The sequence below is a fragment of the Homarus americanus genome, unplaced genomic scaffold, assembly GCF_018991925.1.
Source record: "Homarus americanus isolate GMGI-L3 unplaced genomic scaffold, GMGI_Hamer_2.0 scaffold6317, whole genome shotgun sequence".
Taxonomy (NCBI): Eukaryota; Metazoa; Arthropoda; class Malacostraca; order Decapoda; family Nephropidae; genus Homarus; species Homarus americanus.
The window spans coordinates 1,293,086-1,309,586 of NW_024730668.1; the positions used below are offsets into that span (position 1 = coordinate 1,293,086).

A 16,501-nucleotide genomic window follows, 5' to 3' on the forward strand; every position below is an offset into this window, starting at 1 on the left:
GTCAAAACATACTCGGTGTTTTTGATGGGTCATTATTCTCCATGAAGTATGTCACATATCTACAAATATATGCAAACAAAAAGAGTATCCACATTCCACATTGTTATACGTATGAGCACAGGCCCTTCTGGGAGCGGCGACCGAGCGGCTATACTGTAGTGTGAGCCACCTGTCCTCCACATTGTTATACGTTCGATCAGCTGTGTATCTAAGCGGCGACCGAGCGGCTATACTGTAGTGTGAGCCACCTGTCCTAAGGAAAGCTGGTTCGATCAGCTGTCAATAAGTATCTAATTTTACAGTTGGGGAAGTGAAGACAGTCCATTGCAGTACTGGTCCTTCTGCCATTGAAAACCACTTTTTAATTTTCTTCATAAAGTGTATCCTAGATTTCAGCCAAAAACTATTCCTAGTGTGTGTGTGTGTCAGTAAATACTGGAAGATAGCTGCCAGCACTATCCTGCATTACAAGTTGAAAGTCTCTTGTCTACAACATGCACAAGCGTGTACAAAACATGAAGGAAGTCCACTAACTAGGTGTCAGAAGGTGTCACACGCCCCTAGTGGCTAGCTGACTCACTAATTAGGTGTCAGTAGGTGCCACACACCACTAGCGGTAGCTAACACACTAACTAGGTCATAAAATGTCCCCAAGCATCCCAGTGTGTCACTCCTCAGTTTATAGGTTCATCCACTTGTCAACAAGAGCGACAGGTGCACGTGATAGAGGGGCGGGGAGCACTGCGCGAGGAGACTCGACCTGAGTGTGGGCTGCGGTATAAAAGTGTATGTGATTCTTAGATCAAAGGAACACCAATCAATCAATCAATCAAAGGCGCCATCCTTTGTCTGAGGGTTGGTGACTGCGGCCCTACACTCCAAGTACATCAGAGTGTATATATATTTATCTCTCCTAGTCAGGTTTCTTCTGCCATGTCCTCTGCATACATTCAGATGCACATTTTGTATTCAAGGTTCTCAAAAATTTAGTGAAATAAACCTCTCTTCTAAACACCACACGACTCTGAGAAAGTCTTCACTGTTACTATAATCATGAATAACAGTTATGTTTGGTATTTAACTTCAGAATAATTGTTGATACTTGAATCTCTGTGAGAGAGATAAAAGTATCTTTGACGAGACGTATAACAGAGACGTCTGAGTCCGCTTGCATATTTTATTATACATATTACCTCGCCTCACTTGGCTCACAGTCTTCCCCCTCGAGGGATGAAGCCAAGGAGGTGTTAGTCCGACATAACGCTCTTATTACTTACGTAGTCTTACCGAATTCAATAACTTGCGGGTGAGCCGAGGCCAGGCACGACAACACACGTGGTGGTCACTGTACCACCACGAGCACACAGGCGATGAACTTAGCCAACTCCCTTAGTAGCCTTGCTGGTGCCTGGGTGCTGCAACTCACAGATGCCATGCTAAGAGACACTGTGCTATCAAGAAGTTCTGATCAATGCATAGTCTTAGGATGACTATTTAAACCCAAGCTTAACCAGGAAATTAATATATGAATTTGTGTTCTCGAAAGGTCTCTAGCAAAAATCCGAGACAAAGTGTGTCCATGACCGAGACCGACACTTAACCTCTCGAGACCAAGACCTGGAAAAAAGGTCTGGAAACTTACATCACTGGAACTAGTGAAAACTTGTCGACATAACTATTTTGAAAGTTGGTTTTTCTTTTATCCAGAAAGAAATAGCTTTGTGGGATTTTGTGAGGGCAAACAAGTCAGCAGCTTTAGGCAGCCCTCCTGGTGACACCAGAAGAGCGTGATCAAGGAGCCCGTGTATGAAGCCCTAAAGTAGAACACAACGTGGCTGCGGGATGTTTTCCTGAAGCCATGTCGACTCATCTTACATGCCCTTTGTATTTTCTGTGCGTGTCTTTATATATATATATATATATATATATATATATATATATATATATATATATATATATATATATATATATATATATATATATATATATATATATATATATATATATATATATATATATATATCCTTTTTTGTATGAGTGAATATATATCTTCTTGTGCAGCGCTGTAAAGACTTACGGTGAATTTTACCGGCGTGAAGCAAGTCTTGTGGTACAACGCCTGTGCTGTTGTATGTATTGTATTGAGTTCTCGTTTCTGTGTTCTGTCATCCAGCGGGAACTTTTCTGTTTTTCAAAATAATGTAGGCCGTGAAGGGTGATAGGCCTACTTGTGTAACATAAAGGAGGGAGGCTATGTCATGAAAAAAATGTAAACAACATAATATTTGAGACGTAACGCATCATTGTCCTCTACAAGAGAAAAATAAACGTGAAACTTAACACATGCTTCTAGAAATGTAGAAGGCTCTGATGGTTATAATGTTATTACTGTGTTCCAACAACTAAGTTCTTTGAACACGTAATAAGGTTAGCAATTAGTTTATAAAAATAATAGTATAAGAGATGTAACGTTCTGATTTTAGATGTCAATTGACGGCATTTAAGTCTCCCCAAAAAAATATGAGAGTCAATTTCAGAAAAAAATATAAATATATCAATCCGTCCCTCCAAAAACAAAAGCTTCTAAGATAAACAACAAGGTAACAAAATCATCCCTTCTCCATCAGTCACCATTCTCTTCGGGTATTCTGCCGTGTTGACAGTGCAATTTGTTTAACAACTTGGCAAATGAGCGAACACTTAGCGTAAACAAACAACTTGGCACTGTCACCTCCATACACAATGTTACAATGACCCAGGACGAAAAAGGGGAGAAAATAAATTTAAATGACAAAGTTTAATGACAAAGTTTAGAAGATGTTTATATCCCAGAGAGAGAGAGAGAGAGAGAGAGAGAGAGAGAGAGAGAGAGAGAGAGAGTTTATGGGTAGATTGTGGAGTTTCAGAGGCGTGTTGACTGTGTTCGTGGCGTCCATTGACTTGTCCGTCTTATGTACTGTAAGTGTTGACTCATGAAGGGCTGGACGCGGTTTCTTGAGATTTGGGGAGGGACGCCTGGGATAAGTAGTTTCATAATAGGCAGTGGGATGGTCGACCTTATAAGTGAGATGGTCGTCTTTTGGTCGCCCACATAAGTAGAATGGTCGATCTATCAGTGGGTTGGTCGACCTTGTAAGTAAGATGGTTGACTCTATAAGTGAGATGGTCAACCATATAAGTGGTATGGGAGGTATCCGTCCCACTACATAATCCTATTAGACGTGACATACGCTGCTCGCTGACACACTACCCAGGCTTCCTCCCGCACCAGCCTGGCTTCCTACACCTTACTGTTCTCCATTAACCCATTATAATAGACGCACTGCCATCCCTATTTCCATTAGAAAAACACTTCCCGTCCATTAGGTACCCATTATAAAAAAAAGCCCACTGTCCGTCCAACAGGCAACTATTAAAAATCACTGCCATGCATTTACACATCATTAGGAAAAGAAAAAAGTCATCTCGAGAAATTACGCTCCCCTTAAGACTGAAACTAACGATGCCATGTAAGTTTAAACATTACTTAAGCGTACAACATTTCACATCGGTAAGATACACTATAGTACTGATCATCTTATCTCCGATTGAAGTGAATTTTTAGTTTCTGATGTAAGTCTCTTCGTCAGTAGTAAGCGCCATGTTTGTTTACACAAGTGTCGTGGCAGGCGGAGCTATATACCCTTACCTTCTGGGGATCCGTCAGTTGGTCTATAACAAGCGACTTTGCGGTTTATTTAGGGTTTCTGTCAACTGTTAAAATCAAGCAAGTTAAAGCGCCACATAGCAACACCAGTTTGACCTATTAAATGTGACCCAGAGCTTATGGATTCCGGTGTTGACCAGAATGTTTGAGCACACACACACACTGGCGGGAAGGTTATTATTGCTTATTTTCTGGGTCACCCTCTACAAGTATCTAGAGATATTGCCTTAGAAATACAATCTTTACAATTTGTTACATGAGTCTTAAGTGTCAGTAGAACCTAAAACAATTGATACCGCTATAAAATAATGTCTCTGAGGAATAAATATACTGCAGTTACATAACCTAAACATCATCTCAAGGTTGTGGTTAAATCTTCCGTGATGTGGATGTGACACTAATACCTACAATAAATCAATATAGAAGTATATGTAATGAATGATTAATATTATCAGACCATAGCTTACAGCCCAGAGAATTACATCACATACAGTAACTGTACATGCGTGGTACCCTACATACCAGGTAGGCACACCTTGGGTCTGGACCCAAGGGACCTGACCTCGTCTGCTAATTACTTGAATTAGCAGGGGACTTGACCTACACCCACACCTCCAAGACACACCTGGGCATGCCCACGGGGCATTCGTCATTGTTATTCGGATGATTGTCATTCTCTCACTCTGGTCATTCTGATTCTCCCGTCCGGGTCGTCATTCTGTTCACTCGCAGAGTCACGCTCGTCCCCTCCCCAGGTCGGGAGGGAGACCCCGGCGTCACCAGCTAAGCAGAGTCTGCCATAGGAGGCAGCCCAGCCAGCACCCACTGGGCCTCCGTCAGGTCAAATGTGAGTCTTGTCAGAACTATCCCTAGGGTGAGTTACCTACTGTGGGAAGTGTATTCCTTTCATGTTTGTGTCCGAGTCAGTGTCGAGTAATGTAAAACATAATGTGTTAGTACCCCGATATAATAATGATATTAATGTGTCCATGTCATTGAGTGAATCAATAAATAGTTGTATCGAAGTGGTGTTTAACAAGTTGTTCCTTAAGAACGTACTACGTGATACGTAATATATGTGTATTGACATATGAGATAAGATAAGTGTATTGACACAGTGTAAATATCGAACCGGCCACGCTACCAAACTTTCCTCTCTTTACATCCTCCTACTGTAAATATTCTACCTATATATGTAATATCCTCCTCTGGTGAGTTTTGTCTTACTATATATACATGTATATATGAGGGCATGTGTATGTGTTTTTAATGACACATACACACATATATATTTATATACACATCCAGAGCGAGTACACAGTCAGGTATATGTATACACGACCAAACATCAAAGTGGAACAACAACAAAAAATTGCCCATCATCCGTGTTTTTCTCAAGAGTAGCGAGAGTTGGTGCCAAAAGATGACTCCTCTCTCTCTCTCTGTCACGAGTCTTAGCCTTCCTTTTCTTCTTCACGGTTTTTATTCTCCTTCTCCTACAATGGTTATACTCTCTCTGAGCCTCTCCCATAGTAACCTCTCACATTCTCTCCCATGGTAGTCAATCTTCTTCCTTCTTTCCCATGGTAGGTTAATCTTTCTTCCCAATATAGTATTAACTCTTTTTCCCCCTTCTTACTCCCTTTTATACCTACTCTCCTTTCTCTCAGTCCGTCTCCCATGGTACTTTCACTCAGTGCCTCTCCCACAGTACAGTACTTCCTCTTAGTCCCTCTCCCATAGTACTTCCTCTCAGTCCCTCCCCCACAGTACTTCCTCTCAGTCCCTCCCCCACAGTACTTCCTCTCAGTCCTTCTCCCATAGTACTTCTTCTCAGTCCCTCCCCACAGTGTCTTCCCATCTTCCCTCAGTCCTTGTCCCATAGTACTTCCTCTCAGTCCCTCTCCCCACAGTACTTCCTCTCAGTCCCTCTCCCCATAGTACTTCCTCTCAGTCCCTCCAGAACAGTACTTCCTTTCAGTCCCTCTCCCAGTACTTCCTTTCAGTCCCTCCCCACAGTACTTCCTCTCAGTCCCTCTCCACAGTGCTTCCTCTCAGCTCTTCTCCCATAGTACTTCCTTTCAGTCCCTCTCCCATAGTACTTCCTCTCAGTCCCTCCCCCACAGTACTTCCTCTCAGTCCCTCCCCGAACAGCTTCCTCTCAGTCCCTCCCCCAGAGTACTTCCTCTCAGTCCCTTTCCCCCACTCTCTCAGTCCTCCCCATATTACTTCCTCTCAGTCCCTCTCCCATAGTACTTCCTCTCAGTCTCTCCCCCACAGTACTTCCTCTCAGTCTCTCCCCCACAGTACTTCCTCTCAGTCCCTCCCCCACAGTACTTCCTTTCAGTCCCTCTCCCATGGTAGTTCCTCTGTCTCACCCTCTCCCATGCTACCTGGGAGGTCAGCAAATGCTCCCCAGGCTGTTCCCACAGTTTAGACTACCCGAGAGAGTCTGCATCAATATTATCGGCCATAGTTGTAAACATCTGCCTGAGCTCTGCTGGGGGTCAGGGGTGCCCTTACAAGATGGTGTGGGGGGGGGGGTTTATTTGCTTTTTTGAGTGAGTGTGTGGATTTAAAAGAATATGTATGTATGTATGTATGTATGTATGTATGTATGTATGTATGTATGATAAGAGAAGGAAAGTGAGGACAAAGAGTAGGACGAAGACAAGGAAGAGGAACAGGGAGGGGGATGAAGAAGAGGAAAAAGGAGGGGGATAAGGAAGAGGAAAGGAGAGGAGGAAAAGAAGTAAAGAGAGTTGGGGGCAACACTACACAACTTTCTGTACCACTGACACTCATACTGACGCTCACACTGCGGCTCACACTCACACTGAGGTTCACACTGACGCTCACACTGCGGCTCACACTGACGCTCACACTCACACTGAGGTTCACACTGACGCTCACACTCACACTGAGGTTCACACTGACGCTCACACTCACACTGAGGTTCACACTGACGCTCACACTCACACTGAGGTTCACACTGACGCACACTGACGCTCACACTCACACTGAGGTTCACACTCACACTGAGGTTCACACTGACGCTCACATCTGGTTGTACTGCTACTACTACTACTAATAGTAATAATAATAATAACCTAACTTAAACTTATATAACCTAACCTAACCGAACTTAACCTAACCGAACTTAACCTAACCTAACCTAACCGAACTTAACCTAACCTAATCAAGTCTAATCTAAATTAACTTAAGCTAAGGTAACATACATACCCTTAAGCTTAGCCTAGCCTAGTTTAACCTAAAGTAACCTAACGACCTAATCTCCTGGATAAGTAAAACAGGAATTATCATACATCTGGATATTCTGGATACCCGGTACGAATAATTAGTTAAATGAAAAATAGCGATGCACTCTATCCATAGACTTGGATAACATAAAACATGGTATTTTGTTGTATCTTGATAACTTAATAACGTGTTATATTGCACCTGGATAATCTACAGTAGACATATGTTATCCTGCACCTGGATAACTTAATCACGTGTTATATTGCACCTGGATAATCTACAGTAGACATATGTTATCCTGCACCTGGATAACTTAATCACGTGTTATATTGCACCTGGACAATTTACAGTAGACACATGTTATCCTGCACCTGGATAACTTAATCACGTGTTATATTGCACCTGGACAATTTACAGTAGACACATGTTATCCTGCACCTGGATAACCCAATCACGTGTTATATTGCACCTGGACAATTTACAGTAGACATATGTTATCCTACAACCTGGATAACTTAATCACATGTTATATTGCACCTGGACAATTTACAGTAGACATATGTTATCCTGCACCTGGATAACTTAATCACATGTTATACTGCACCTGGATAATCTACACACAACACCCCAACAGACGCGATACGCGCGGCTGGGACAATTAACTCTTTTTAGCAAGTTTTACCTAAGATTCATAACATTTATTCTGTGTTTTGTTGATAAAAGTAAGAAGATTGTTAGCGTCTACTGGTGGCACACATCCACACATTGTCTTAATATATAACATTCCTTCCATACTGAGTGTTATGTAATAAATGAAGAGTGTGTTTCATAAAGTTTTGATCAGGTGACCGTCAGTACCTAGCGGTGGACCCTAGCACTTCAACATCACGCTTTTCTTACTTAATAATGTCTCCAACATTTTTCTTAATATCTGTATTACCAGTGTGTGTGTGTGTGTGTGTGTGTGTGCGCGCGTGTGTGTGTGTGTGTCAAGGGAAATAGGAATATCCGCGAAATATTGATAATTATAATATATCTTTCTGTTTTCGAGAATGTAAACTGTTCTATCTAATCTAGGATAATCATGCAGATAATAGTAATAATATAAACAAATGAATTGGTATCATAACTCAACTAACCTAACCTGTGTATAGTTTGATTAGGTTAGGGTAATAAACGATGCCTTAAATGATCGAAAAAAATTACCATACATGAATAAATCTGGAGGAAGTTCCATCAATAAAAACAAAATATAAATGATCTGTTTGGTAAATATGTCAGTTGCGCTTCAAGGCTTAATTGGGTGATTATACCTATTTACCATGACCCATATGTGTGTAAGTAATCATTATATATAAACACACACACACACGCACACACACACACCTGAGTGACATTGTTTTGACAGGTAGGAAGCAAGAGTATCCCAGATCAGAGGGAGACACCACAAGAATCAAGCCATCCAAACACACCTTCACCAGTCACAACACACATCTTGATAAATCCCTCCCTTTCTCCCTCCCTCCCTCTTTTCTTCCTTCGTCTCTCCCTCCTCATTTTTATTCATTTGCAAACACCCTCCTTTCCACTCTTTCTCCTCCGATAAACACCTATACTCCCTTCCATTCTCCCTCTCTCTCTCTTCCTCCTCCCTTTTGATCACTTCTCAGGCACATTCCAAAAAAACTTATCATGACGGCTCACCACAGCCCAGGGAGCACACCTTTAATATGTCCCATATACACAGTATTTAAAAATTCATAAGTGACATTGACCTAAATACTTCTCTTAATATAACGTGATGTGGCTGCCTGCTTGAAAATGTGGATATATTAGTATTATTTCAATCAGTTGCTGTATAGTGTATAATGTATGGATTGGTGTATGTCCAGGTATGTCCAGGTACAGTCAGGGTCAAAAGTTTACGTGAAATAGCCTCCCGCCACTCAGTGTTTTTGAAGAGTTTGTTTACACTCGAGGCTAGACTAAGGTAAACAGAGTGCCGTATTGTTGCAAATTAACCTTCAAAGCATGTTTTTTTTTTTACTCTCGGTGGTACTATCGGGTCATCTGTTTTACCTCCTTACTGTGGCGAAAACTATCACTATTGCCTATTGGTAGAAGGATGGTAGATGGGAGGTACTGGTTTGTGTGATAAAGATGGTAGTGATGGACCTGATGGAAATGAATGAAGAAATGAATGAATGAATGACAGTCAATGAATGAATATCTATGTAGTTCTTCAAGTAAAATTTATTGAGAAGTTTACTTTTTGGGTCATCTGATTGGTTGAGAGGATTATCTTTGCCACCTGATTGGTTGAGAGGATTATCTTTGCCACCTGATTGGTTGAGAGGATTATCTTTGGCATCTGATTGGTTGAGAGGATTATCTTTGTCATCTGATTGGTTGAGTGTTTACTTTGTTTTGCTTCATTTTCTTCTCTCAGCTCATCATATTTTCCTTCATCATCATCATCATCATCATCACTGAACCATAAATCAACAATTTTCTACTGGAGACTATAACCTCCCCTCCTTCCTTCCTCTCTTTCCCCTCCATCTTCTCATCCCCTTCTTTGCCCCCATACACCACCGTCTCCCCTCTCCCTCCTCTGCTTGGTGCCAGGGAGAGGATATCACAGCCCTCACTCTCCTTACTCTTTCACTCTCCCCTCATTCACTCCTTCACTCTCCATCCCTTACTCTTCCACTCCTTCACTCTCCCTTCATTCACTCCTTCACTCTCCCTCCCTCACTCTTTCATTCCTCCTCCTCACGATCCTTCACTCACTCCTTCATTCTCTGTCTTTTCATTCTCAATCTCTCCCCACTTCTCCACAGTCTTCCTCCCTCTACTCCCTCAGTCTTCCTCACTCCTACACGATACTCCTCCTCATTGGTCTCGCTTTCTTTCACCGTTATCTCTCTCACTCATAAATATTAATGACCCATCAGAGGCTTCTTAATTGATTCTCTCTCTTGCTCACTTTTGCTTTCGCTATCTCTCTCCCCCTCTCCTTCATCTCTTTTCTCATTACATCCTCTTCCACTTGCTCTTCCCATCCATTTCATCGTAATCTTTCTCTCCCTCATTGACACTCCTTTCTTTCCCTTACTCTCTCTCATCTTCACCTCCTTTCTCTCTCCCTCGCCTGCTTTCTCCTTCACTCTTTCCCACACCCCTCTCACTCCCTCACCCTCACCCCCTCTCACTCCCTTACCCTTCTTCTAAATCATTCTCTCCCTCACCCCCCTCTCACTCCCTTACCCTTCTTCTAAATCATTCTCTCCCTCACCTTCTATCTCTCCTGTGCCATCTCTCACTCCCTCACCCTCAGACTCTCTCCCTCACCCTCACTCTCACCTCTCTCCCTCTGGCGTGATGGGGGTGACAGTTGGTCGGGCGCCAGAAGTTCATCATGGTCATAGGGACTATCTTTACTATGTACAGTAGGATACCTTGGGTGGGGCGACCGAGTCCATCCTCCTTGTGAGTGTGAACTGCGTATGACACTAGGGAGAGAGAGAGAGAGAGAGAGAGTGCGTGTGTGTGTGGTACAGGTAATGTTAGGGTAAGGTACGTTAGGCTAGATTAGGTTAGGTTAAGGTAGGTTAGGTTAGGTCAGGAGGTTGACACTGGCGAGAGGTATGGAGGCTGGCGAATCAGATTTCAGATTTGGCCCCGTGCAGTGCGAGGGCTAGTTTATTGAACACCCCTTTACAATGTGTGCAATGTTTCGCCTTCTGAATGACATCAATGTTGACCTTTGACCTAGGGGGGGGGGGTGATAGGAGGTTTAGTACTTTAGATGGTCCGAATGTTGCTTTGTCTTAGTGTTAGGGGTGTCTTTAATTTTCTTTAACTGTTATATCTGTATTTTTTTTGGCTTCTCTTTATTTGTATTTATTCCTTCTCTTTGGTTTTGCTTATCTTCCCTTTTATCCTCTTTCTGATCTTTCTCTTCCTCTGTCACATTATAACCTTCATCAGTTCCATGTCTTCTCCCTGCCCTTCTCTCTCGTTCTTTGTTTTATTAATTTGTCTCTCACAACATCTCTGTCTCTCTCTTCCCCCTTTTCTCTCAATACTTTTATCTTTTCTCTCCTCACTTACTTATAAGGTATCATAAACTAGTTGATCTGACACCATATAATCTTAACTTGTTCCGGTCCCTCGCGTACGTCAGGAATAGGTTTCAACTCGTGACGTCAATGCACCTTAAGGTTTACAGGTGAACCATTTATATTATAAGGATCACCATACGAAGCACCGTTTAAAGCGCTTTTATTGTTCAACGAGGTACATTTATATCATCTTTGTAACTTTTTTTTTCAAGATAAATTTATTTGTTGATAATTTGTTGGGTATATTAGAAAAAAATAATGTACTCGAAGTCCCAGTCGCTGTCAAAGGCTTAGACAACGTATAGACTCCAAAAGTTCCGTCCACTAATCCTTTTTATAAGTTTGTTTACATCGCGCTAGGGAACAAAAGACGATCGCCTAGGTCCGCCTTGTAGGATCAACACCGCTTTATCTCAGCACCAAGAAGCAACAGGTCGTCTCTATTTTTAACCCGTGTTACTTTTTTCCCACTCCCTTTGTTTACGTCCTAAAGTATTCTCGTCGAAATGGTAAAAGAAAGTGAAATACGAGGGCGTATTAAAAAGGTTTGTGTTATTAACGTGAAATAAGTTGAGGATCACCTGAAGATTAGCCCCTCAGCTTATTTCATCTTAAAATTAACCACATTAATACTAATCTAACCTAACCCTCAGAAAGTATTAGGGTAAGTTAATCATCAGGTGAAATAAGCATGGGGGTTCATTTCACGCCTGTCTGTACAAGTTACCAACAAGATATGTAATTTTTATCTACTTAACGCTACTCTCACTTGTTAAGAGCGTTGTTTATTACCTTGTTATCAATTGTGATGAGGAGGTTGTTTGGTTCTGAACTCCAACACTGACCTCGATAATGACGCTGACATCGCTACTGACAATGATTTTACTATAGATACTGACTTCACTAGCAATGCTGACTTCTCTACCAACACTGACTTCACTATCAACTCTGATGTCACTACCAACACTGACTTCACTACCAACACTGATGTCACTACCAACACTGACTTCTCTATACCCAACACTGTACTCCTCAAATAACCGAGCTATATTTAGGGTGAGACAGCGACTGGGCGAAACTGGAACTACGCCCGAAGCCGGAGACTATGTTCATGACCCTCTGGCGTGTCCCTGACCTCTGCCCTCTGTGACCTCAATCATGAACCTCTTGTGACCTCAACCTTGAACCTCCTGTGACCTCAACCTTAAACTTTTTTGTGACCTCATACTTGGTTCTCTGTGACTTCAACCTTAGCCCTCTTTGACCTCAACCATGAACCTCTTGTGACTTCAACCTTGAACCTCCCGTGACCTCAACCTTAAACCTTTTGTGACCTCATACTTGGCCCTCTGTGACCTCAACCTTAAACCTCCCGTAACCTCAACCAAGGGCAAAATGTCGTCAAACATTATTATCATTTCGTTCCAGACGGTAACCCGACGAGTGTGCCAAGTTTTACGGAGATCAATTCATTATCTATGGAGGCGTTATGGTAGAAAATATACATACATAGAGACCCACCCGATATGTTTGTGATCTCTCTCTCTCTCTCTCTCTCTCTCTCTCTCCTGGAGGTGTGAGAGCGCATCTGACTGGTTCACCTAATCTGCAACACAAAGATGGAGGCTAAATAACGCCAAGACTCTACCCTAGAAGTATCGACTCTCTTCCTGAGATAAGAGGAAAAAAAATGATCACGGGAATCCCACTCCAATTCCTCTCTACTCTAGTTGTCTTTCCCTCTCATCTCTCTCATGTCTTTCCTCCCCTGTCTCCCTCTTCATCATTTCCCCACTATACCACATTATCTTTCCCTCACACTTCCTTATCTCCCATCCATCCTCTCTCTCCTTCACCTCCCTTCCTTCATTGTCTCTCACACCTCCCCCCACTAATCTCTCTTACCCCTCACTCCCTCTCACCTTGCTCCCTCTATCTCCCATCCCCCCTCTCTCCTACCTACTCACCTCCACTCCCTCTCCTCCGTTTTCATCTCACTCCCTGCGTCATCACATACTTCATAGCGATACAACAAGCATTTCAACTTAGGTAGGGAGAGAGAGTGAGTGAGAGAGAGAGAGAGACCTTGAGGTGATACGTGACTCCTGGGCCTGTCTAGAGTCCACCTCTCCATCACCACCCTGAGTCATCATCATCATAGTTTATATTGGTGACTTGACTTGGTGATTCGTATTGAACTTGGCAGTATTTTGATTCGGTTGTGTCTTGGTGATTCGGTCTGTCTAAGTGAGTGTGTATACTAATACTCCCTTGTCTTGGTGACTACTCTGGTGACTCCACTGTGTCCTGGTGACCTTCATACACCTCGTGACAGTGCCTTCATCTCTTTTTCTTTCTTTTTTTTGTATTTTATTTTATTTTTTGCCGGTAGAATGAGTACCCCTTTAAGTGTGTGTGTGTGTGGTAATCTAAATTAAGCTGGTGGGGGGATTTATCTACACGTGATCCAATAATTGTTGAAAGTTGCGGGTTTTTGCCTGTCACTCCCTCATTCTTGACCTATTCGTCCATGAACCTGTGAAAATATTCTATTTCACAAACCCTCTAAACAAAGTGAAGCAAAAGGATTAACAATTATTGGGTGTCGGTGTCTGATTTCTTTCTTTTTTGTCTTTGATTTTTTCTGCTTCTTGTATCTCTCTGTCTCGTTTCTCCAATTTATTTCACAAAAGGTGTAACAAAGCCTGTTTTTCTGGCCGCCTGTCGCTTGGCTGAGTCTTCAAAGGGCGAACAAAAACTTAAGCGAGGCGTCGGTGGTAAAAACTGCCGCTCGTCTGTTATGTGATGCGAACCTGACGCAGAGCTGACACGAACCTGTTGTCTTGTGAGTTAGACATCATCACCGCAGTACAGTAGTGGGGCGAGCGTGTCGGTCAGCCACAACTCAGCAGTCAAGTGAGGGTCCGACACCACTACCCTCACGACAACAGTTAAGCATTGAGAGAAGTGTTGAGGTAAACATATGGAGGACAGGTGTCAGGGGGGAGCAGGTGGGGAGGTTCTCAGCCACCCACTGTTGTGAGAGCGCAGGCTCGTAAACACAAGTTCTCTTACAGCTAAGCTAGGCTCTGATTCGCAAGGATTCGTAATTTTTTTTTCCTTTACGTGAATTGATGTAGGTTATAACCCATTAATCGTAGAGTCTCCGTGAAACTTCAAAGTCACTGAAATTATTATTATTATTATTATTATTTAAATTCAAATCTTTGTTTAATATACATCCATTGTGGGTTCCTAGGGCTAGAGGGTTGTCGGGTGTGTGGGGAAGTTTTTACTGGGAGTGTGACATCAGTAGTCCTTTATATTTAAGATATTAGACAAGGGAACGTGTTTCAACGAGTGACACAATCTTATCTATGTTGCCTGGGGTGACACGAGGTACAGGCAACAGCCAGGGAACTGACAACTGACACATTCACTCCTAAGAAACTTGATGACCAAGACAGGTGGAGAAACAGTAAAGAGTAGAGGAAAAAGAAGTACTAAATCCTGTGTTTTTTGTAAGGTGTCTGGGTGTTGTAAGCTGCTGTAAGTTAGAGTAATGTGGACAGCCGCTTACCTAATGAGAGGAGGGGAGGTAGAGTGAATATAGATGATTCCGGGCCATAGTTAGTGGTAAGTCATTGTTCTAGGAAAGTCTTTCTGTCATCGTCTAAAACCACTCTGCCTCACACACACTTCAGAGTAACCATCATTAGACACTATACTAACAAGAGCCATTTCAATGACTTGTGCACTAGTGGGCGTCACGTAGTAAGCTTCGTTCAAGACAAAATCGACAAACTTACGTATTACTGTACTGTATATAGAGAACATTACAGAAATGCAACACAGAAAAAAACCCACTTTTTATACGGGCACCAGAAACAACAAGTATCGAATCAAGTTCAATCTAGAGCAAAAATATTGTAACCAAAATAATTTAAATCTCTGATTATAATGTTTTAATGGTCAGTAATTTACAACATTTACAGAGTAGGTGTGCGTGTGTGTGTGTAATAATAATAATAATAATAATAAACGGTTTATTTATAGAGTTGCAGCCGGTGGCTGAAAATATATATATATATATATATATGTGTGTGTGTGTGTGTGTGTGTGTGTGTGTGTGTGTAGCGTTACCTCCTTCCTCTCTATAATCTCCTCGACTCTGAAAGTGTGAGGGTCTTGCTCTTTCACCTTTTCAATTGTTTACACGATCTAGTTCTCCATCATCACAGTACGTAAAGCACCACTCATCCCTCTCCTTCCTTCTATTCCTCTATCCCTCTTACTGTCCTCTCTAACCCGCTTCTCTACCCCTCTCACCATCATCCTCACTCCCTCCTCTACCCATCTCATCCCCACCCCCTTCTTACCACTCCTACCCTCCCAACCTATCATCCAGCTTTCTCTCCTCTCTTCCCTCTCGTTACCTTCCCCACCCCGTACTCCCCTTCCCATTTCCTCCATCCCCCGCCCCTCTCCCTCCCTGATGCTGCTGCCCCATCACCTGTCGTGCCATGATAAGGCTTTAAGACCTGTCTCCATTCCTATTGAGAAAACCAAGAGAAAAAAATGACATAAAAACACTTGATTAAAGAACAGAGATACAGTCAGACAGAGAGAGACATGGGAGAGAGAAAGAGAAGTGAAGGTTAAACTACAAAAAAAGACATAATGAAAAGTAAAGTTATATACAGTATGATACCAAATAAGAAGCACAGGAGAGTAGTAAGAGAAACACCATTTTGCCCCCAAATAATACGTACGATGTCTTTTACTAGTATTAATTAAATCTGCTCTGACAATGTTACAATGTTACTTCCTCCTCTACTAGGTAAGAGGTTCCATTAGTCTAGTGGTTCTGAATCTTTTGTGGTCTGTGTACCCCTTAGTCTAAGTGTGTGATAAGTATTCCCCTTATCAATGGTGTCTCAGTCACTATGTTTATCATGAGACATAATACATATGGCCTATTCTTTATACACGAAATATTCCTTTGACTCCACTAAATATATCTCACGTCTCCCTGATGAGGTTCCATTTACCCCCTGGTCTAGAACCCCTGCATTAATCTAAAGGGGTTTCATAAGTTTTGAGGGTTTCATTAGTTTCAAGGGTTCCATTAATTAAGAGGTTTCATTTGATCTCAGGGTTTCACTACAATGTTTAAGGTGGGTTCCATTAGTTTAAGGGGTTCCATTAGTTCAGGAAGTTCTCATTTGTTTAAGGGGGTTCCATTAGTTTAAGAGGTTCCATTAGTGAGAGGAGAGCATCAGTGAAGTCTCACGCTGAGTGCCGCCTCAAGATTAAGGGGAGGAGGAAGAAAGGGAGATAGAGGGAAAGGAAAAAGTAAGATGGAGAGGGTAGGGAGGAAGGAGGACGAGGAGGAAGGGAGATGGAG

The 16,501-nt window shown here is 42.3% G+C and overlaps 1 protein-coding gene across 1 annotated transcript; it reads right to left on the reverse strand.

Annotated features, from left to right (window-relative positions):
* Position 1: 1 nt before the first annotated feature.
* LOC121867244 (keratin-associated protein 16-1-like) lies at positions 2-12,512 on the reverse strand. Its single transcript, XM_042367095.1, has 4 exons — positions 12,436-12,512; positions 11,887-12,117; positions 6,514-6,726; positions 2-59 (listed from the first exon to the last, which is right to left on the reverse strand). The coding sequence occupies exons 1-4, from the start codon at positions 12,510-12,512 to the stop codon at positions 2-4; spliced, it is 579 nt and encodes a 192-aa protein (XP_042223029.1).
* Between the last annotated feature and the right edge of the window lie 3,989 nt (positions 12,513-16,501).